We start from the raw sequence: 25,148 nt of genomic DNA on the forward strand, positions 1-25,148 counted from the left end.
CCATTTGTGAAGTGTGAGATTGTTTCTGTCGGGATTCATCTTGTTTAAGTCACTCGAAATCGCACGTTATCCGATAAGTTCGTCCAGAGTGCGAAGCCACATCATCTGCGTATGCCACCACTTTTATCCTTTCTTTTTCTAGGGTAACCAGAAGGTTATTTATAGCAACATTCCAAAGAAGAGGTGATAGAACTCATCCTTGGGGAGTGCCTCTGTTCACATACCTTTGTATGTTTGCTTGGCCTAGTGTGGCTGAAATACGTCTCTTCATTAGAAGTTCGTCTAACAGCCTAAGTATACATGGATCAACATTCAGAGTTGTCAGTCCATTTAATATCGAGCTCGGATGGACATTATTGAACGCCCCTTCGATGTCTAGAAACGCCATGATTGTGTATTCTTTGACAGATAGTGAGCTTTCAATAAAGCTGACTAGTTCATGTAATGCGGTCTCAGTAGACCTGCCCTTCGAGTATGCATGCTGTCGTTTCGAGAACAAACTCACCAGAGTCTTAAGTAGGAATGAGGATAAGCTGATTGGTCGGAAATCCTTCGCCCTCGAGTGAGAGGCTTTTCCCGCTTTAGGTATAAAAACTTTTGTTTCCCTCCACTTTCTTGGGATATATGATAAGTTGATACATCCTTTATATATCGCCGACAACCAGGGGATAATTTTGTCAGTCACTGCTTGTAACTCCGCCGGAGTAATTCCATCAGGCCTGGGGGATTTGAATGGTCCAAAGCTATTTAACGTCCATCTTATTCTAGATTCCGATACAATTTCCTCGATAGGAAACGACCGCTGAGCCACTGTGGCACCGCCAGAAGCTGGTTCAACCGTCTGATTTCCAGGAAAATGTGTTTCCAATAGTACCTCCAGCGTACGGAAGCAAGCTAATCACCCTTATTCCTGAAGTCGCCCTCGCTCTCGCCGTCGCTTTTTGTCGTCTGTCGCTTTTAAGTCGTCTCGTCATTCATTTGGTATTCCTGCGAAGTGGCGACGGCGACGACGACGATTACTTTTTGTACCAATTACAATACTCGGTAAAAAAGGCCGATATCACTAGAAAAGAATCAGCTGATGTGCGAAAAAAGAATTTTAATTCTTTCGGTTTAAAATATTTTTATTTCTGACGCAATTCTAAGTCGGAAAATTAAGAAAAAATATTTAATTTGACGCGGAAAAAAAGTGGATATATATTCGAGGACAGCTAAAGCTTCCAAAACTACAAAAATGGCGACGACGCTGAGATCAGTGGCACAAGGATCATCGTGAATGAAAACAATCAGCTGATGTGCAAAACTGAATTTTAATTATTTGTGTTTAAAATGCTGTTTGTTTGTAATCCAAGGTTGACTTGGAAAATCAAAATAAATGATAAATTTGACTCGGGGAAATGAGTCAAATTTATCATTAGATATCTACATTAGGACAATAACAACTTCCGGCATATACAATTGGAGCGACGTTGACATGTGTCCAAGGATCATTCAAAGTTCGACACAATTGTTACCTAAGTTTGGTGCTAAATAAAATACATTGGCCTTGGAGGATTTCTATTAAAAATAAATGGAATTGAAAATCAACACGTTTACTTTAATTGTACAGTGTTCTTTTCTGTGATTTGAATGTGATGACCATAACTGCTATATATACTGATTTTTTCTCATTTTTTTTGTAATTGTTGAAGATTAGTCACTTTACCTCTTACCAATTTCCATTTTTTATATTTATATTTCAATTGTTCGATTAATAAAGTCTAAAAAACTTCTTCAAAAATTAAACACTAAACTCGTCGCTGGTAAATTTAAAGGCGACAAAAAGCGACGATGTTGGCGACAAAAAGCGAGACCAGGAATACCGATTTTCTTCGATAGCAGAATATATCGACGAACGGAATACCAATTAGTGGCGACTGACGAAAAGCGACAAAAAGCGAAGGCGACTTCAGGAATAAGGGTGAATAGCCGAAGCTACTAGTGCGGATGCAAGTTAATAGCCGAATCTACTAGTGCGGAAGCAAGCTAATAGCCGAAGCTACTAGTGCGGAACCAAGCTAATCGTTGGGAAACGATGAGTGCGGAAGCAAGCTAATTGCCGAAACAATTAGTGCGGAAGCAAGCTAATAGCCGAAATTATTAGTGCGGAAGCAAGTTACTAGCCGAGGCTATTAGTGCGGAGGCAAGCTAATTGCCGAAACAATTAGTGCGGAAGCAAGCTAATAGCCGAGGCTATTAGTGCGGAGGCAAGCTAATTGCCGAAACAATTAGTGCGGAAGCAAGCTAATTGCCGAAACAATTAGTGAGGAAGCAAGCTAATAGCCGAAGCTATTATTGCGGAAGCAAGCTAATCGTCGGGAAACGATTAGTGCGGAAGCAAGCTAATAGACGAAGCTACTATTGCGGACGCAAGCTAATAGCCGAAGCTACTAGTTCGGAAGCAAGCTAATAGCCGAGGCTATTAGTGCGGAAGCAAGCTAATCGTTGAGAAACGATTAGTGCGGAAGCAAGCTAATAGCCGAAGCTACTAGTGCGGAAGCAAGTTAATAGCCGAAGCTACTAGTGCGGAAGCAAGCTAATAGCCGAAGCTACTAGTGCGGAAACAAGCTAATAGCCGAAGCTACTAGTGCGGAAGCAAGCTAAAAGCCGAAGCTACTAGTGCGGAAGCAAGCTAATAGCCGAAGCTACTAGTGCGGAAGCAAGCTAATAGCCGAAGCTACTAGTGCGGCAGCAAGCTAATAGCCGAAACTATTAGTGCGGAAGCAAGCTAATCGTCGGGAAACGATTAGTGCGGAAGCAAGCTAATCGTCGGGAAACGATTTGTGCGGAAGCAAGCTAATAACCGAAGCTATTAGTACGTAAGCAAGCTAGTGCGGTGGTAGAGTTCCTGTCGCTTAGTGTAAACTGACTGCGGTTGTGCCACTCGTCGTGTTCAATGCCCTTCGGCTGTAGGGACTCCTTGCTCGTTGCCCAAAAACCCCGAGTTTATCTCCCACAGCCACGGCGTAGATGAGAAATATACTCATAGCACGGAAAAATAAATGTTGCCCAAAGTCAGATTGCCTCATAAAGCATGTGGAGCAGTGGGCATATGCATAGTGGCCACATAAAATACACATATACCAAACAACGTGAAGCACAATTAAATAAATTCATGTAAGGACGAATAACAGGTTGGCTGATAAGTCCCCGGTCTAACAAAGAAAACCACATTTTTTTTGTCAAAACTCGTTTTTATTATTCAACATAGTTCCCTTCAAAAGCGATACAACGATTATAACGACCTTGCAATTTTTTGATGCCAATTTGGTAGTACTCCTTCGGTTTTGCCTCCAAAAAGGCCTCAGTTTCGGCGATCACCTCTTCATTGCAGCCAAATTTTTTCCCTGCGAGCATCCTTTTGATTTCTGAGAACAAGAAAAAGTCGCTGGGGGCCAGATCTGGAGAATACGGTTGGTGGGGAAGCAATTCGAAGCCCAATTCATGAATTTTTGCCATCGTTCTCAATGATTTGTGGCACGGTGCGTTGTCTTGGTGGAACAGCACTTTTTTCTTCTTCATATGGGGCCGTTTTGCCGCGATTTCGACCTTCAAACGCTCCATCACTGTTGATGGTTTTCCCTTTTCAAGATAATCGATAAAAATTATTCCATGCGCATCCCAGAAAACAGAAGCCATTACTTTTCGAGCAGACTTTTGAGTCTTTTCACGCTTCGGACACGGTTCACCGGTCGCTGTCCACTCAGCCGACAGTCGATTGGACTCAGGAGTGTAGTGATGGAGTCATGTTTCATCCATTGTCACATATAGACGGAAAAACTCGGGTGTATTACAAACACCGCTCAGAATCATCAACACGTTGTTTTTGGTCAAATGTGAGCTCGCGCGGCACCCATTTTGCACAGAGCTTCCGCATATCCAAATATTGATGAATGATATGACCAACACGTTCCTTTGATATCTTTAAAGCCTCTGCTATCTCGATCAACTTCATTTTACGGCCATTCAAAATCATTTTGTGGATTTTTTTTTTATGTTTTCGTCGGTAACCACCACCTCTTTCGGGCGTCCACTGCGTTCACCGTCATCCGTGCTCATTTCACCACGCTTGAATTTTGCATACCAATCAATTATTGTTGATTTCCCTGGGGCAGAGTCCGGAAACTCATTATCAAGCCAAGTTTTTGCTTCCACCGTATTTTTTTCCCTTCAGAAAGCAGTATTTTATCAAAACACGAAATTCCTTTTATTCCATTTTTTTCACAATAACAAAAGTTGCTTCACAAAAGACGCTCTATCTCACAAAATAATTGACTTACAGACGTTAAATTTTGACACGAATCATTTGAAGGTTGGTACTATATAAAAATGATATGCGACTCCTTCTATGTGTCAGACCGGGACTTATCAGCCAACCTGTTACTTTTTGTATTTCGTTCCGTTACACTCCCCCTTCTTCCGCAAAAGAAAGCGAGAGCTCTCTTTTTCTTCAATATGAAACATATTGCGGTCGAGTTTTAGTCCTATGGACTAGTACTACCTTCGAGAGGTATCGTTTACTCCCCGAAGGTTGGTGGTTTCGGCAGCGGTTGTGACGGGGCTGATGAAATCGCCTGTCGTATTTTCGGCAGTTGAGGGTTGTGATTTCGGCGGTCGTGATATCGGTTTTTGTGATTTCCTCGATCGTGATTTCGACTGTTGTGGTTTCGGCGTTTGCTGTTTTGACGGTTGTGGTTCCGACGGTTGAGGTTTCGGCTGTTGTGGCATTGACGGTCGTGCTTTCGGCGGTTGTGATTTCAGTTTTCGGAGTTTTGGCTGGTATTTAGTGGACTTCTGTACCCTTGGTGGCATGTATCTCTGCTTGAAAGAATGTTTGTCATTCAGTAAGATGCAATGTTCGGTTGCCTTACGAAGACCACTCACTCGTCCAATACTGTGACTGTATAGGGCTTCGTTCTCTTCGGTAGGAAGGAAGTCTCTCGATGTAAGATTTTCAAGGAATGTTGTTTTGCAATCGGGTCGGAAACAGGAAGGCTTATGATTTCATTGTCCAAGGTAAGAGTGACATTCCTCTGACATAAAAAATCCATTCCTAAAATGACGGGCTCGGCTAGAGTAGGTATTACGGCTGCCTTTAAACGTGTAGCCTTGTCGTTATAGGTTATGTCGAGAGAAAATATGTCACCGCATAATACCACTCGCTGGTCGATTATTTGTCTCTCCGTAGACATTCGGCCCTAAGCCCTTGGCTGCATAAAAACCTTTTTATAGTACCGGATATGTAGCTCGATGTAGCCCTTGTGTCAATCAGGGCATCAAGCTGCTTGCCACAGAGGAACACTTTTACGAAGTATCGGTTAGTCGGTGGCATATCGACTCTTTTAGCCAGTCGCTTTTCGTTGTATTGGCAATCTATAGTTCGAAGACCTTCCTCACCGCAATAGGAGCAAAACAAAATCGTTCGGTTTATGCACTGAAAACGGAAGTGACCCACTTCCTCACAGTGGTTCTGTCTATTGTAGTTGGCCGGATTTTCGATAACCATTTGTGAAGTGTGAGATTGTTTCTGTCGGGATTCATCTTGTTTAAGTCACTCGAAATCGCACGTTATCCGATAAGTTCGTCCAGAGTGCGAAGCCACATCATCTGCGTATGCCACCACTTTTATCCTTTCTTTTTCTAGGGTAACCAGAAGGTTATTTATAGCAACATTCCAAAGAAGAGGTGATAGAACTCATCCTTGGGGAGTGCCTCTGTTCACATACCTTTGTATGTTTGCTTGGCCTAGTGTGGCTGAAATACGTCTCTTCATTAGAAGTTCGTCTAACAGCCTAAGTATACATGGATCAACATTCAGAGTTGTCAGTCCATTTAATATCGAGCTCGGATGGACATTATTGAACGCCCCTTCGATGTCTAGAAACGCCATGATTGTGTATTCTTTGACAGATAGTGAGCTTTCAATAAAGCTGACTAGTTCATGTAATGCGGTCTCAGTAGACCTGCCCTTCGAGTATGCATGCTGTCGTTTCGAGAACAAACTCACCAGAGTCTTAAGTAGGAATGAGGATAAGCTGATTGGTCGGAAATCCTTCGCCCTCGAGTGAGAGGCTTTTCCCGCTTTAGGTATAAAAACTTTTGTTTCCCTCCACTTTCTTGGGATATATGATAAGTTGATACATCCTTTATATATCGCCGACAACCAGGGGATAATTTTGTCAGTCACTGCTTGTAACTCCGCCGGAGTAATTCCATCAGGCCTGGGGGATTTGAATGGTCCAAAGCTATTTAACGTCCATCTTATTCTAGATTCCGATACAATTTCCTCGATAGGAAACGACCGCTGAGCCACTGTGGCACCGCCAGAAGCTGGTTCAACCGTCTGATTTCCAGGAAAATGTGTTTCCAATAGTACCTCCAGCGTACGGAAGCAAGCTAATCACCCTTATTCCTGAAGTCGCCCTCGCTCTCGCCGTCGCTTTTTGTCGTCTGTCGCTTTTAAGTCGTCTCGTCATTCATTTGGTATTCCTGCGAAGTGGCGACGGCGACGACGACGATTACTTTTTGTACCAATTACAATACTCGGTAAAAAAGGCCGATATCACTAGAAAAGAATCAGCTGATGTGCGAAAAAAGAATTTTAATTCTTTCGGTTTAAAATATTTTTATTTCTGACGCAATTCTAAGTCGGAAAATTAAGAAAAAATATTTAATTTGACGCGGAAAAAAAGTGGATATATATTCGAGGACAGCTAAAGCTTCCAAAACTACAAAAATGGCGACGACGCTGAGATCAGTGGCACAAGGATCATCGTGAATGAAAACAATCAGCTGATGTGCAAAACTGAATTTTAATTATTTGTGTTTAAAATGCTGTTTGTTTGTAATCCAAGGTTGACTTGGAAAATCAAAATAAATGATAAATTTGACTCGGGGAAATGAGTCAAATTTATCATTAGATATCTACATTAGGACAATAACAACTTCCGGCATATACAATTGGAGCGACGTTGACATGTGTCCAAGGATCATTCAAAGTTCGACACAATTGTTACCTAAGTTTGGTGCTAAATAAAATACATTGGCCTTGGAGGATTTCTATTAAAAATAAATGGAATTGAAAATCAACACGTTTACTTTAATTGTACAGTGTTCTTTTCTGTGATTTGAATGTGATGACCATAACTGCTATATATACTGATTTTTTCTCATTTTTTGTAATTGTTGAAGATTAGTCACTTTACCTCTTACCAATTTCCATTTTTTATATTTATATTTCAATTGTTCGATTAATAAAGTCTAAAAAACTTCTTCAAAAATTAAACACTAAACTCGTCGCTGGTAAATTTAAAGGCGACAAAAAGCGACGATGTTGGCGACAAAAAGCGAGACCAGGAATACCGATTTTCTTCGATAGCAGAATATATCGACGAACGGAATACCAATTAGTGGCGACTGACGAAAAGCGACAAAAAGCGAAGGCGACTTCAGGAATAAGGGTGAATAGCCGAAGCTACTAGTGCGGAAGCAAGTTAATAGCCGAATCTACTAGTGCGGAAGCAAGCTAATAGCCGAAGCTACTAGTGCGGAACCAAGCTAATCGTTGGGAAACGATGAGTGCGGAAGCAAGCTAATTGCCGAAACAATTAGTGCGGAAGCAAGCTAATAGCCGAAATTATTAGTGCGGAAGCAAGTTACTAGCCGAGGCTATTAGTGCGGAGGCAAGCTAATTGCCGAAACAATTAGTGCGGAAGCAAGCTAATAGCCGAGGCTATTAGTGCGGAGGCAAGCTAATTGCCGAAACAATTAGTGCGGAAGCAAGCTAATTGCCGAAACAATTAGTGAGGAAGCAAGCTAATAGCCGAAGCTATTATTGCGGAAGCAAGCTAATCGTCGGGAAACGATTAGTGCGGAAGCAAGCTAATAGACGAAGCTACTATTGCGGACGCAAGCTAATAGCCGAAGCTACTAGTTCGGAAGCAAGGTAATAGCCGAGGCTATTAGTGCGGAAGCAAGCTAATCGTTGAGAAACGATTAGTGCGGAAGCAAGCTAATAGCCGAAGCTACTAGTGCGGAAGCAAGTTAATAGCCGAAGCTACTAGTGCGGAAGCAAGCTAATAGCCGAAGCTACTAGTGCGGAAGCAAGCTAATAGCCGAAGCTACTAGTGCGGAAGCAAGCTAAAAGCCGAAGCTACTAGTGCGGAAGCAAGCTAATAGCCGAAGCTACTAGTGCGGAAGCAAGCTAATAGCCGAAGCTACTAGTGCGGCAGCAAGCTAATAGCCGAAACTATTAGTGCGGAAGCAAGCTAATCGTCGGGAAACGATTAGTGCGGAAGCAAGCTAATCGTCGGGAAACGATTTGTGCGGAAGCAAGCTAATAACCGAAGCTATTAGTACGTAAGCAAGCTAGTGCGGTGGTAGAGTTCCTGTCGCTTAGTGTAAACTGACTGCGGTTGTGCCACTCGTCGTGTTCAATGCCCTTCGGCTGTAGGGACTCCTTGCTCGTTGCCCAAAAACCCCGAGTTTATCTCCCACAGCCACGGCGTAGATGAGAAATATACTCATAGCACGCAAAAATAAATGTTGCCCAAAGTCAGATTGCCTCATAAAGCATGTGGAGCAGTGGGCATATGCATAGTGGCCACATAAAATACACATATACCAAACAACGTGAAGCACAATTAAATAAATTCATGTAAGGACGAATAACAGGTTGGCTGATAAGTCCCCGGTCTAACAAAGAAAACCACATTTTTTTTGTCAAAACTCGTTTTTATTATTCAACATAGTTCCCTTCAAAAGCGATACAACGATTATAACGACCTTGCAATTTTTTGATGCCAATTTGGTAGTACTCCTTCGGTTTTGCCTCCAAAAAGGCCTCAGTTTCGGCGATCACCTCTTCATTGCAGCCAAATTTTTTCCCTGCGAGCATCCTTTTGATTTCTGAGAACAAGAAAAAGTCGCTGGGGGCCAGATCTGGAGAATACGGTTGGTGGGGAAGCAATTCGAAGCCCAATTCATGAATTTTTGCCATCGTTCTCAATGATTTGTGGCACGGTGCGTTGTCTTGGTGGAACAGCACTTTTTTCTTCTTCATATGGGGCCGTTTTGCCGCGATTTCGACCTTCAAACGCTCCATCACTGTTGATGGTTTTCCCTTTTCAAGATAATCGATAAAAATTATTCCATGCGCATCCCAGAAAACAGAAGCCATTACTTTTCGAGCAGACTTTTGAGTCTTTTCACGCTTCGGACACGGTTCACCGGTCGCTGTCCACTCAGCCGACAGTCGATTGGACTCAGGAGTGTAGTGATGGAGTCATGTTTCATCCATTGTCACATATAGACGGAAAAACTCGGGTGTATTACAAACACCGCTCAGAATCATCAACACGTTGTTTTTGGTCAAATGTGAGCTCGCGCGGCACCCATTTTGCACAGAGCTTCCGCATATCCAAATATTGATGAATGATATGACCAACACGTTCCTTTGATATCTTTAAAGCCTCTGCTATCTCGATCAACTTCATTTTACGGCCATTCAAAATCATTTTGTGGATTTTTTTTTTATGTTTTCGTCGGTAACCACCACCTCTTTCGGGCGTCCACTGCGTTCACCGTCATCCGTGCTCATTTCACCACGCTTGAATTTTGCATACCAATCAATTATTGTTGATTTCCCTGGGGCAGAGTCCGGAAACTCATTATCAAGCCAAGTTTTTGCTTCCACCGTATTTTTTTCCCTTCAGAAAGCAGTATTTTATCAAAACACGAAATTCCTTTTATTCCATTTTTTTCACAATAACAAAAGTTGCTTCACAAAAGACGCTCTATCTCACAAAATAATTGACTTACAGACGTTAAATTTTGACACGAATCATTTGAAGGTTGGTACTATATAAAAATGATATGCGACTCCTTCTATGTGTCAGACCGGGACTTATCAGCCAACCTGTTACTTTTTGTATTTCGTTCCGTTACACTCCCCCTTCTTCCGCAAAAGAAAGCGAGAGCTCTCTTTTTCTTCAATATGAAACATATTGCGGTCGAGTTTTAGTCCTATGGACTAGTACTACCTTCGAGAGGTATCGTTTACTCCCCGAAGGTTGGTGGTTTCGGCAGCGGTTGTGACGGGGCTGATGAAATCGCCTGTCGTATTTTCGGCAGTTGAGGGTTGTGATTTCGGCGGTCGTGATATCGGTTTTTGTGATTTCCTCGATCGTGATTTCGACTGTTGTGGTTTCGGCGTTTGCTGTTTTGACGGTTGTGGTTCCGACGGTTGAGGTTTCGGCTGTTGTGGCATTGACGGTCGTGCTTTCGGCGGTTGTGATTTCAGTTTTCGGAGTTTTGGCTGGTATTTAGTGGACTTCTGTACCCTTGGTGGCATGTATCTCTGCTTGAAAGAATGTTTGTCATTCAGTAAGATGCAATGTTCGGTTGCCTTACGAAGACCACTCACTCGTCCAATACTGTGACTGTATAGGGCTTCGTTCTCTTCGGTAGGAAGGAAGTCTCTCGATGTAAGATTTTCAAGGAATGTTGTTTTGCAATCGGGTCGGAAACAGGAAGGCTTATGATTTCATTGTCCAAGGTAAGAGTGACATTCCTCTGACATAAAAAATCCATTCCTAAAATGACGGGCTCGGCTAGAGTAGGTATTACGGCTGCCTTTAAACGTGTAGCCTTGTCGTTATAGGTTATGTCGAGAGAAAATATGTCACCGCATAATACCACTCGCTGGTCGATTATTTGTCTCTCCGTAGACATTGTCATTCAGTAAGATGCAATGTTCGGTTGCCTTACGAAGACCACTCACTCGTCCAATACTGTGACTGTATAGGGCTTCGTTCTCTTCGGTAGGAAGGAAGTCTCTCGATGTAAGATTTTCAAGGAATGTTGTTTTGCAATCGGGTCGGAAACAGGAAGGCTTATGATTTCATTGTCCAAGGTAAGAGTGACATTCCTCTGACATAAAAAATCCATTCCTAAAACGACGGGCTCGGCTAGAGTAGGTATTACGGCTGCCTTTAAACGTGTAGCCTTGTCGTTATAGGTTATGTCGAGAGAAAATATGTCACCGCATAATACCACTCGCTGGTCGATTATTTGTCTCTCCGTAGACATTCGGCCCTAAGCCCTTGGCTGCATAAAAACCTTTTTATAGTACCGGATATGTAGCTCGATGTAGCCCTTGTGTCAATCAGGGCATCAAGCTGCTTGCCACAGAGGAACACTTTTACGAAGTATCGGTTAGTCGGTGGCATATCAACTCTTTTAGCCAGTCGCTTTTCGTTGTATTGGCAATCTATAGTTCGAAGACCTTCCTCACCGCAATAGGAGCAAAACAAAATCGTTCGGTTTATGCACTGAAAACGGAAGTGACCCACTTCCTCACAGTGGTTTTGCCTATTGTAGTTGGCCGGATTTTCGATAACCGATAAGTTCGTCCAGAGTGCGGAAATCATTTCTTCGTATATAATGACGGTATTCGGTCCTACGCCCTTCAAAGATGCGGTCTAGGTGGTCGATGTTTCGTAGCCGTGTGTGCTGACGGGCCGTGGTGTTTCGGGGTACGTCGAGTGACAGTGGTTGTACAATTTCGTTATATTCGGCCCTGATTACGGCTTCGAGATCGCGTAGTATATCCTTTGATGAGCTTCTCATTCTTTTAGCTCGAACATACTTTGCGAGCTCCTTCCGCAGGTGCTCGACTGTGGACCCCTCGGTGGGTATATTAGCCGATTTGCATTCGCGAATTTATTGCTCCTTTTTCAATAAGTATATCCAACCTAAAGACTCGGTGGTCAAGTGCTTGTGATGATTCGTCGTACTGTCATCGTGTGTTGAACCGTTATTATCCTCTTTGGCGGTTTTATGTTGGTTTTCCGCAGTGCGATTTTGATCCGGTCCCTGCTCGGGCGCCATTTTGTAACGTGGTTTTGTCGTCGGCTGAGGTAGAACAATGGTCGTCCAGGATCAACTTTAAGGACCCACAAATCTTAAATTAAGTACACACAATATGGTGGTATTTATACAATAATAGTAGTACGAACTTATATTATTAGACCTTATATACGTATAATGCGGCGGATCGTTTGTTGACGATTTGATTCGGCTAAAGTCGTTGATACGGTGTCGGTGATTGTTCGGTTGATGATTCGGTTGATGGTACGGGATTGTCGTTGACGTCGTTGACTATTCGGTTGATGATTCGATGGTGGTTTGCTGGTCAGGTGGCTGTCCGGTGTCGAAGAGTCGGTTTGTTTGGTCGGCTGTCCGTGGTTGGCCGATGTTTATGGTTCGGGTGATGCGGGATATGTTGATTATTCGGGTTATGCGGCGATTCAGTGTTGATAGTGTATGTTGATAATCCGGGTGATGTGGCGTTTCGGTGTTGATTGTTGATTCGTTGTTAGGTTAGTAACAAAACTACAAACTACTTGCCGAACCCACTAGTGGAAGCAAGCTAATAGCCGGTGCTGTTAATGCGGAAGCAAGCTAATAGCCGAAGCTATTAGTGCGGAAGCAAGCTAATTGCCGAAACAATTAGTGCGGAAGCAAGCTAATAGCCGAAGCTACTAGTGCGGAATCAAGCTAATAGCTGAAGCTACTAGTGCCGAAGCAAGCTAATCGTCGGGAAACGATTAGTGCGGAAGCAAGCTAATAGCCGAAGTTACGCCGTGCCACTCGTCGTATTCAATATCCTTCGGCTGTCGGGACTTCTTGCTCGTTGCCCAAAAACCCCGAGTTTATATTCTCCCACAGCCACGAGGTAGATGAGAATTATACTCATAGCACGCAAAAATAAAAAACAAATCCCCCGGACCTGACGGAATTACTCCGACGGAGTTACAGGCAGTGACTGAAAGAATTATCCCCTGGTTGACGGTGATGTACAAACTTAGCATATAGTGGAAAAGTGGAGGGAAACAAAAGTCGTTTTCATACCAAAAGCGCGAAAAGCCTCTCACTCGAGTGCGAAGGATTTCCGACCAATCAGCTTATCCTCATTACTACTTAAGACTCTGGAGAGGATGATAGACATTTATCTTAGAACTAGCGTCGATTCAAGTTTGTGCTCGAAACGACAGCATGCATACTCGAAGGGCAGGTCTACTGAGACCGCACTACATGAACTAGTCAGCTTTATTGAAAGCTCACTATCTGTCAAAGAATACATAATCGTGGCGTTTCTAGACATCGAAGGGGCGTTCAATAATGTCCATCCGAGCTCGGTATTAAATGGACTGGCAACTCTCAATGTTGATCCAGGTATACTTAGGCTGCTAGGGGAACTGCTAATGAGAAGACGTATTTCAGCCACACTAGGACAAGCAAACATACAAAGGTATGTGAACAGAGACACTTCCCAAGGAGGAGTTCTATCACCTCTTCTTTGGAAAGTTGTTATAAACAACCTCTGGTTCTGGTTTCCCTAACAGTCAGCGGAAAATTCCCATCCATGATCAGAGATGTTATACAGAGAGCCCTCCGGATGACTGAGAAATGGGCGAAAGAGAATGGTCTTGGATTAAATTCTGCAAAGACAGAATTAGTCATGTACTGCAAAGATCGCAAAACTCCCACGGTTAAGCCCATAACCTGGGGTTATTCTAGACAGGAAGCTGAACTGTAGGCTTAATATTGAAGAAAGGGCGAGAAAAACCACGGTAGCTATGTACTCGTGCAAAAAAACAATAGGAAAAAAGTGGGGACTAAAACCGAAAATTGTGCATTGGCTATACACGGCAGTGGTTAGACCTATAATGCTATACGGTGTTGTAGTCTGGTGGCCGTCACTTCTGCAACCGACAGCTTAGATAAAGTTCAGCGTATGGCGTGCTTGTGTATCTCAGGCGCATTCAGTTGGCAGGAACAGATTCCCTTAATGTCATGCTGCATCTATTGCCTTTAGACATTTTGGCCAAACAGTCAGCTGCAACAACGGCTGTGTGGTTGCGCGAGCTATCGCTGTGGTCGGAAAAAATGTACGGTTACAGATCGGTCCTCAAAATAATGCCAGATGTGCCTAACGTAGTGGATTACACTCTGGCGAAATCACTTTTCGACAAAAAGTTTGAAACTCTAATTCCCAACAGTTAGGCGTGGTGTACACAGACCCCGGGGAATAAAAGATACATAGATTTCTACACTGATGGCTCGAAATTGTATGAACAAGATGGTTTCGGAGTATATTCTAAAGATCTGGAACTTCGAATAGCGAAAAGATTACCTAATCACTGTAGTGTTTTTCTGGCGAAATATTAGCAATACGAGAGGTGGCGAATTGGCTGAGAAGTAATGTTCCAAAAAATGTTGGCATTAATATGTACTCAGACAGTCAACCTGCAATAAAATCCTCTGTGTTCCTTAACTCGAAAACGGCCATCGTCTGCCTAAAATTTCTCAACGAGATGGCTTAGCAGTACAATATTCACCTAATATGGGTGCCTGGCAATAGGAACATACCGGGGAACTGCGGAGCAGATGAGTTAGCAAGGCTACATATTCCAGGGGAACTAGAATCTGTTGGTATGTCTCTGGCTATCTGCAAACTCTTACTGCGTGAGAAGGCTGTCATGATGGAAAATGTTCGATGGGAGAATTGCAAGGGTTGTACGACACCAAGCAAATATGGCCCCATTTCAACTTAAACCGCACACTAGATATGCTAATGTTCTCAAGACGTCAGATATCACTCCTGATATCTGCTATAACGGGTCGCTGCCTGATAGGCGATTTTGCAAAAACTATTGGCGCGAAGTATAAAGACTACTGTATGAGCTGTCATGATGCGGGGAAAAAGAAATCAATTAAATACCTCTTGTACGAGTGTCCTGCATTTTGTGTAAGGCTTAAGCGAATTTTAGGGGCATATAGATTACTGGCGGACCTGGAAAACGTTAACTTAACAGGTTGGCTGATAAGTCCCCTGTCTAACAAAGAAAAACACATTTTTTTGGTCAAAATTCGTTTTTATTATTCAACATAGTTCCCTTCAAGAGCGATACAACGATTATAACGACCTTCCAATTTGTTGATACTATTTTGGTAGTACTCCTTCGGTTTTGCCACAAAATAGGCCTCAGTTTCGACGAACACCTCTTCATTGCAGCCAAATGTTTTCCCTTTTTGATAGTATTTTGGTAGTACTCCTTCGGTTTTGCCACAAAATAGGCCTCAGTTTCGACGTAAACCTCTTCATTGCAGCCAAATGTTTTCCCTGCGAGCATCCTTCTGAGGTCTGAGAACAAGAAAAAGTCGCTGGGGCCAGATTTGGAGAATACGGTGGGTGGGGAAGCAATTCGAAGCCCAATTCATGAATTTTTGCCATGGTTCTCAATGACTTGTGGCACGGTGCATTGTCTTGGTGGAACAACACTTTTTTTCTTCTTCATATAAATGCCCATATGTAAAGATACTTTTAGTTAAATGTGCTATCACAATGGACTGAATATTCTAAGTGAGCCTGAAACTTAATTGGGCTGCTACTTTAACCTAACCTAAGCTCAATGACAAGGGACCTCCTTTTTATAGACGAGCGCGAACGGCGTTCCACATTGCAGTGAAACCACTTTGAGAAGCTTTGAAATACTCAGCAATGTCATGAGCATTACTGAGGTGGGATAATCCACCGCTGAAAAACTTTTTGGTGTTCGGTCGACTCAGGAATCGAACCCACGACATTGTGTATGCAAGGCGGGCATGCTAACCATTGCACCACGGTGGCTCACAGTGTATAATTGTAAATGCGCGCAAATAAATGCGGGTAAATGCGCGACAGCCCCCTTTAGGTTCTAGCGACCCCCTTTTTGGCCAACGTGTTTTTTGTCCTCTCTCGCGCGAGAGCCCATATAGGGGTTCTACCCGGTCCCCTTTGACCCATCGATCCATATTCGCCAGAGCCCCATTCTGGGGGTTCTGCCAGGTCCCCTTTGGCCGATCGTTAGTTTAAGATTAGAATTGCAAATAAAATGAATTTGATTAAACTGGAAAAAGCCTCACATACTATATTTCGTAGTTATAGTTTTAGTTACAACATGCCTAGATGTTGCAAGGCGGGCGGCAATGTTTAAGTTTAATCATATCATAGCTTTTTATTTACACTGGTTCTGGTGATGGAACATGTGAGAACTGATATACGTATTCTATCTTTTAATTCGTTTTTAATTTATAATGTGTTTTTAAGGAACTTGAAACTCACGTGCAGTTTGAAGATACTTAAGAGATATGAGTCACCGTCATTATCCAAGTCTAATGCAGACTAATAATTATTTCTCAATCGATTAGATTGATCGTTGGATGTCATATTGATCGTGTGTTTTCGTTTACGTTGATCTGATGTAGTATTGTTATTGTAAGTCAGACTTATATTAGATAGTAGATTCGAAACAAGTTGTTCGTTGTTTGCTCATGTAAATTTACATGTTTTGTGTTTTTTGGCGGAGGAGCACTCGGCCCACTCATACCAGATGAATTATTTTATGCTTCTGGATTATAACAACTGTGGTAGAGCGCACAATTGATTTTTCTTAACGGTTTGCATTAATTGTTTTCGATAAACGGATATTATAAAGAGAGTCTTTTGAATTAATAAAGGCGCGAATCGTAATTCGTCTGCCATTCATCACCGTCACGACGATACTCTCGTTTTGCAGCAAATGTTTGCGGGCTGGGAAATCATAATTAGCCATCGAGATATTGTGATTTTAACAAAATATCGCGATGGTCCTGTAGGACGATGTTATTAGAAAATTACATGAAAAAAATTTGGTTGATATTGTTTTCCATTATTAGTTAATAAATATCAATATTATTTAACAAAATACAAAATTATTGCATTTTCATCTATAATTTTATTCTAATCCACAGAAAATTGCAGCAATATATTGATTTGTCAGCAGTATGTCTGCTGTTCGAAAATAGCATATTGTCTTGTTTTTTACCAATAATATAACAAACAGTGTTTGTTATTAACAGTCTTCTATGAGTGTATATATGACTTCATTAACACGAATATTTCTTTTTACAGTTGCGCCAGTAATGAACGGATCACTTCCAAACCACGTTTCAAAGGTAATTTTTATGTTTAACTTATAAAATAGTTGTATGTGAAGATCTCTTCCAATTTAAATTGCAGCAGTACCCCTATTCTCGACACACACCAGCCCTTAAACAAATTCTAATGTAATTGTAAAAATGTATTAACAGTTTATAAATGGAATTTGATAGAAAAATTTAATTAGAAAAGTATTTTAGAAGGTTCAAGTGCAATTCACTTTGGGTTTAGTAAATTACACGAATTTATTCTGATAACACTAGTTTACACTGAAAATGTACATTTGAAAATTACATTTGATCTGCTGACTTCGAAAAAAAAAATGTTAAAAATTTTTATGGAACAGTTTTTGAGATATCCCGTTATGTTTAGTTTTTCGCTTTTTTCACTAAACAAACAACAACGCGAGTTAGAGAGATTTAAAATTATATTCCTGTCATTTTGTACAAGAATTACCTCTGTGCGAAAACCTTTCCAAGTAGTTCGAAATGATTTGTTTATGGGGAAGTCCATTTTAAAGAAAAATTAAAAAAATTTCGGAAAAGTCTATTTTTGATATAGATACCTGAAATTGTCATTATTATGGCTGAGTTTTTTATTATAGTAACAAATTTTGACATACACCCTCAAAAGTAATCGCTTCTGTAACATATACTCCCAAACACATTTTGCTTCAAGCAAGTAAATGTTTGGGTATTGCCCAACGTTTTAGATACTGTGGTCCGAGATAAGTTTGTATTGGGACTAGGGAAAGGTCCGGCCGGTGATAAAATTTTCTTGGAATCGTTATCGATCACATTTCCACGAGCAGTTGAAATCGCAAATAGTGCCGAATATATAAAAAACAAGTACGAAGTTGAGGTTAAGTCTGAAAACGAGTTTAACTACATGTATAATAAACAAAGCAATAGCAGTTGGAGACAATGCGATCAAAAAGTAAAAGCACAAAAGCAAAAGCTAGATCAGCTGTCGCTTCATGGACGCCAGTAGAGACAAGGGTGTGAACAGCAACAGCAATAACATTGCAACAGAAAGCAGACAACAATGAAAGAAAAGAACATATCTGTGCTGTATGTGGTTCTTTCGGACATCAGAGTAATCGTTGTAAATATCGGTCGTACAAATGTAATAAATGCAAACAGCGCGGTCATTTGAAGAAAATGTGCAAGGCAACAAATGTTAACTATCTTGAAGAGGACAAATTAAATATATTTTCAATGTTAAGTGATGCAGATGGTCCCATTAAGGTAAAAATAAGTATGTATTGATTGCAGAATTATGGAAATAGTGCTAGATACATGGTCTGAATTTAATGTAATTTCTGAAGAAAGATATTATTGTCATTTTAAGCAATATCGACAAAACTAATATTATATTGAAAGCTTACAATGGTGCCCAAATCAGTACACTTGGAATGTGTGAGTTAAATGTTAAATATAACAATTGTAATAAGAAGTTGGATTTTGTGGTAATTAAAAAGGAGGTCCACCACTGCTGCGTACACGGAGGAAAAAGTGTGTTTTTTATATGTTTGGATACCAAAATAATATGTTTGGGATAAATTTTTTTAACACAAATGAATCATGAATCAAATACGCTTCCCTAATATAAATGTAAAGATTTTACCTACGAAGACTAGAACAGATTCTGGATTAATAAGAACCATTTTGAGTTTATGAGGAATCATAAACATGTCTTGAAGGTGTGCAAGAAAATGATGAACTAAATCATATACACTTTTATGTGGGTCTAATATGCCAGTATATTTTCAATTGGTGGCAAATCGGCTAAAAACTACAATTTCTAGAAACCCTAGACCCCAATCGGAGGACGTGTTTATATGAGGGCTATATCAAAAACTGTACCGATACACAATATATTCGGCACACCTCTTTATGGTCCTAGAATACCTCTAGATTTCAAATTTCAGGCAAATTGGATAATACGGTTTCATGAGCCCAAGAAGTAAAATCGGGATATCGGTCTATATAGGGGCTATATCAAAACATGGTCCGATAATCACCATTTTCGGCACACCTCTTTTCTTATATCGTCTTACAATTTCTCCCTGATCAGGAATATATATACTTTATATTGTCGGACAAATTTATTATACCCCCGTCACCATTCTAAGGTAGTGGGTATAAAAATGTTTGCACAGAAGCATATAATTCTTACAACGAATGTCCAAACACGATATTTTTGGGAAAGTTACTCTAAAAATAGAAATAATACTTGCAGCGGAAAAATATATTTTTACGACATTTAAAACATCCATTTTATGTTTTCATTAAAATTATACTTAATACCCGGGTTTTAAACCTACTCGAATTAGAAATTATTATTTCCAATTTAGTCGTTGTGGTTGTCACCAATACTTTTTGTTTAATTGGCACAGAGAACTATTGCTTTACTTTATTAATTTCGAAGACAGTACACTACAATATGCATTATTCCCCTTTTTTATTATTAACGTCGTCTTTGCATCTAACCTTGGGATCCACCGTGGTGCAATGGTTAGCATGCCCGCCTTGCACACACAAGGTCGTGGGTTCGATTCCTGCTTCGACCGAACACCAAAAAGTTTTTCAGCGGTGGATTATCCCACCTCAGTAAGGCTGGTGACATTTCTGATGGTTTCAAAGCTTCTCTAAGTGGTTTCACTGCAATGTGGAACGCCGTTCGGACTCGGCTATAAAAAGGAGGTCCCTTTTCATTGAATCGGGCAGCACTCAGTGATAAGAGAGAAGTTCACCAATGTGGTATCACAATGGACTGAATAGTCTAAGTGAACCTGATACATCGGGCTGCCACCTAACCTAACCTTGCATCTAACCTGGAAATTACGTACAAAATCTAGAAATGATTGGAAAAATAATATGCGTAGAATAAACAAATATACATTTACAAATTTCGAGTAAACATATATATGTTGTGATATTTTATGCAGAGAGCGACAGAGAGTACAGAGAAAGAAATATAGATGGAAACCGGGAGGGTTGACGAAAGATATCAACATAACACATCAAGAAAATCAAAAGAGAGCAATTTCTGTGAAACTGTTTGTATGTTGTTTCGGAAAACCGTTTTATCAGTTCATTTAGTTTGGCTATGCGCTTGGCATGTTTATAAACTTCGCCAAAAATTTGATATGCTTAAGTCAAAATATTATTTGATTGGAATATTAAAATGAGTATTCGGAGAGAACACTCATTCGGAACCAAGAGAAAAGACATTTGAAAAAAATAGCATGTGTTTTGTTTATCCTTTTCGCATTATGGACACAATTTTGTTTCTTCGTTCGGCAAAACAAATCGGAACGCAGGAGGAGTATGTCAAAATACTCAAACAAAGGAAATTAGAAAAAACCATGGAAAGTATAAAAATGACAAAGGGATCTTCATAAAAAATAACGAAAGGGCACTATACTCTTTTCAGAGTTGGGACAGTAAAATAAAAAAGGGGGAAACAGTGAAAAATAAAACAGTAAGATCTTTAAAAACAAAGTTTAGATCCTCTTTATTTATAAGTAGTCCTAGAAGAGTTGACGGATACTTTCAAAAATAAAAGCGGGCATTAACCCTAAACCGCTTATCTACGTCTGAGAGACGTATGCGTTTTCTAGTTTCTCCCTCATGAAAATGGGTACCGAAAATATGTTTTTTTTTGTTACACAATAAATAAAAGATTAGCCAAAAACGGGTTTAAATGATAAGGATTTATATATAGAATCTTTGTAAGTACAAAAATTTAAAACATAAATCCGCAAGTTTTGTCCACATGATCATAAGTCCCACAGACTTATGATTAGCTTATCCGTGAATTTCAGTAGGATAAGCTTTCTAGGGTTAAGTTCGCGTTTTGCCGCTAAAGTTATTTTTCATTTTAGCGGCAAAACTACAATCGGTAATACCAGAATAACAGTATAACTTTTTTTTGGCAAAAATGGCCATTTTAGCGCGATAATGCCAACTTTATACCGGCCTTTCTGGTAAAAATGAAATTAAGTACAAATGAATTTCTTCGAAAATTTCAAACTTTTATACCAAAAACGTTTTTTGTTACAAAATTTTTAATTTTGCAATCCAAAAACTGAGCCCATTTCGTTTATATCATGCACTGTTCTTTTCTGACTGTAAATCTTCAATAACCCACATTTCGAAGTTTCATTGTAAAAAATTTATGTAGTATATATATTTTTTTCATGGTTTTAATCTGAAATCAAAAACAACAAAATGATTGAAGTATAAACCAACAATAACAAAACAGAACGAATGAAGTAAGAGGAAGCACGCTCAAAATAAACCCGGCCAACTGCACTCAAATCGATGATTTGACAGTGGCAAAGGAAAAGAGATATGTTTGTACAAATTTATTTCGGCAAAGGCCGGCTATCATAAACCTTTTTTCGGAAGGTGCAAGTGGGTTTAGTGAACTGCCTGAATTTATTCTGATAATTGGTATATAAATTGATAGATAGAAAGATGTGAGGAAATATACAATTCGGCAGAAAAAAATTTTGAGCACAATCTTCTTTGGTAGAAAATTCTTCTAAGCATATAATATTTTTGGGCTCAAAATGCTTCCCAACATATTAAAGGGTGGTTAAAATTTCAAGGGCCGATGTTGATTTTGAATAAAACACAAACTATTTAGGAAATTACTGTAATTTTATTTTATTATGATATATTGGTATTACTCAATTATGTATGGAACAAAATATCGGCCAAATGGGCGCCGCGACCTCGGTGGCACACCTTCATCCGATGGTCCAAATTTTCGATGACGCTGAGGCATAATGGAGGTTCTATGCCGTTAATGTGCCGAATTATCTCATCCTTTAGCTCTTGAATTGTTGCTAGCTTATCGACGTACACCTTTTCTTTCAAATAACCCCAAAGAAAAAAAGTCCAACGGTGTCAAATCACATGATCTTGGCGGCCAATTGACATCGTCATTACGTGAGGTAACACGGCCATTGAATTTGTTGCGCAAAAGAGCCATTGTTTCGTTAGCTGTGTGGCAAGTGGCACCGTCCTGCTGAAACCACATATCGTCTACGTCCATATCTTCCAATTCGGGCCATAAAAAGTTCGTTATCATCTCACGATAGCGAACACCATTCACAGTAACTGCCTGACCGGCCTCATTTTTGAAAAAATACGGCCCGATGATGCCGCCAGCCCATAAACCGCACCAAACAGTCACTCTTTGTGGGTGAATTGGTTTTTCGACAATCAGTCTTCGATTCTCATTCGCCCAAATGCGGCAATTCTGTTTATTGACGAATCCACTGAGGTGAAAATGTGCCTCATCACTGAAGATGATTTTCTTCGAAAATTGATCATCCACTGTTGCCATTTCTTGGAACCATTCTGCCCATTCACGACGTCCATGGTTCAAATTGAGTAAGTCTGAAATAGAGAAATGTCAAATAAAATTCGGAAAAAAACTTGGCGTTTTGGTGTGGTTCACATTCAACATCGGCCCTTACAATTTAACCACCCTTTATATGTTCACATAAAACAAACATAATAATGTTTCGCCAGTATCCAATAATAATGTTTCGGAAATATCCAAAAACGTATAGTTTATGGGAAGACAACGTTATTGAATTTGGATGGAAAAATACAAAATGTTTAGAACTTAGACTACCCAAACATATTATATTGTTTAGACCAATATGAATAAGAAATCAAATATATAAATGTTTGGGCAATACCCAAAAATGTACATGCTTGAAGAAAAATGTTATGTTACAGAAGTGATTTTTTGTGGGTGTAGACAATTTTTGAAAATATTTAAAATTCAATTTGCAGACTTAAACTACTCGTCGTCGCCCCTTGTTGATAAGGAAATCATTTTAAAGCGGTTCCACGCACTGTTTGATGGAGGTTTAGGTTTATTGTGGGGAGGTCAGGCCAAGTTAAAGTTAAAAAAGGATGCAGCTCCTGTTTTTCAAGGCCAAGGCCGGTCCTATTGGCAATTAAAGGAAAAGTGGAGTCAGAATTAGATCGGTTAGTGGCTCTGAAGGTTTTAGAACTTATGGAATATTGTGATTGGGTTCCGCCAATTGTTCCAATGTTTAAAAAGGATGGTAGCGTCCGCATATGTGGTGACTTTAAGGTCACATTGAATCCTTGCATATGTTACATATTGAAAAGTATCCACTTCCTTTAATAGAATTCCTCTAACGGAATGGATGGCCACATAAATGTTCTGATCCAAATTTGAAAACATATTTCCAGAGGACCCTACGGGAAATGGATCAACCCCAGGACCGGTACAGGGTTAGTCCCTGTGTGCATTGATCAGTCAAAGTTCTGGTCCAAGCGTATGGAATGGACCGGTCACTTTAACATGGGTTTGTCATTGGCTGGGAAAATTTACTCTTTGGGACACGACTTGGACTCATCCCAAAGGACACGTCCTGGAACAACTTAGTAGGACTACCCCATAGACAACTGCTCATGAGACAGCCTGGGACAAACTTTTAGGACCCTGTTTCCATCCGTATCGCACCAGAAAGGAATATGTTGCACAATAAATAATTCTGATAGTTGTATTGTAGTAAAAGTGTGGATTCAAAAAGATTTTAATATCAAGAGAGTATAAAAAGCAATAAATTATATGACAATTAAAAATGTTGATAAACTGGAGCACTAGTACCAGTACTAGTACCTTACATTTTAGTTCATCTATGGCATTGTATTTTAGTTCAATTTTACACCACGATCAGAGATATATATGTATGTATATATACACACAAAAAATTTTTTCTCTGATTCAATCACCAAATTAATTGATCCAATTAATTTTTTAATTGAAATGTCTTCAATCACGAAAATGATAGTATCAATCACAGTTTTAATTGGGCATAGAAAAAATTCTTGATTAAAAAATTAATTGATTTTTTCAGCAAAATTCAATTAATTTTTTAATTGATTCAATTAAAAATTTAATTGATGTTGATTGCAAAACGCAATTAATTTATTAATTAAAAAAGGTAACTATTTTTAATTACTTAGTTAGATTGGCTTAGAGTTTTTATTTGGATTAACAAATGATTGTTTGAAATACATTTTTAATTAAAAAAGTAAAAAAAAAAATCAGCACTTTTTTTAACTGAATTAGTCTTCCGAATTTGATTAAAAAGTTAATTGTATCAATTAATTTTTTAATTAAACATTTTAAAAATTTTAATCATTGACTTAATTAACTTAATGTTTCTATCATGATTAAAAAGTTAATTGTATCAATTAATTTATTAATTGAAAAAATTTTCAACTTCAATTAACTTTTTAATTGGAAATATTTTGGTGATATTTTTTTCTGTGTATATATATATATATACATATATATATATATATATATATATATATATATATATATATATATATATATATATATATATATATATATATATATATATATATATATATATATATATATATATATATATATATATATATATATATATATATATATATATATATATATATATATATATATATATATATATATATATATATATATATATATATATATATATAATATATATATATATATATATATATATATATATATATATATATATATATATATATATATATATATATATATATATATAATATATATATATATATATATATATATATATATATATATATATATATATGGGAGCCACCGTGGTGCAATGGTTAGCATGCCCGCCTTGCATACACAAGGTCGTGGGTTCGATTCCTGCTTCGACCGAACACCAAAAAGTTTTTCAGCGGTGGATTATCCCACCTCAGTAATGCTGGTGACATTTCTGAGGGTTTCAAATATATATATATATATATATATATATATAAATATATATATATATATATATATATATATATATATATATATATATATATATATATATATATATACATATATATATATATATATATATATATATATATATATATATATATATATATATATATATATATATATAATTTATATATATATATATACATATATATATATATATATATATATATATATATATATATATATATATATATATATATATATATATATATATAATATATAT

The 25,148-nt window shown here is 38.9% G+C and overlaps 1 protein-coding gene across 1 annotated transcript in view; it reads left to right on the forward strand.

Annotated features, from left to right (window-relative positions):
• dgo (ankyrin repeat domain containing protein 6 diego) overlaps positions 1–25,148 on the forward strand; it is a 185,300-nt gene that overhangs the window by 51,700 nt on the left and 108,452 nt on the right. Inside the window, exon 2 of the mRNA XM_075312265.1 lies at positions 17,036–17,079. Within this exon, the coding sequence (XP_075168380.1) occupies positions 17,047–17,079 (33 nt within the window). The 5' untranslated portion in view covers positions 17,036–17,046. The remainder of the gene's footprint in view (positions 1–17,035; positions 17,080–25,148) is intronic.

The sequence above is a fragment of the Haematobia irritans genome, chromosome 5 (genome assembly GCF_050003625.1).
Source record: "Haematobia irritans isolate KBUSLIRL chromosome 5, ASM5000362v1, whole genome shotgun sequence".
Classification (NCBI taxonomy): Eukaryota; Metazoa; Arthropoda; class Insecta; order Diptera; family Muscidae; genus Haematobia; species Haematobia irritans.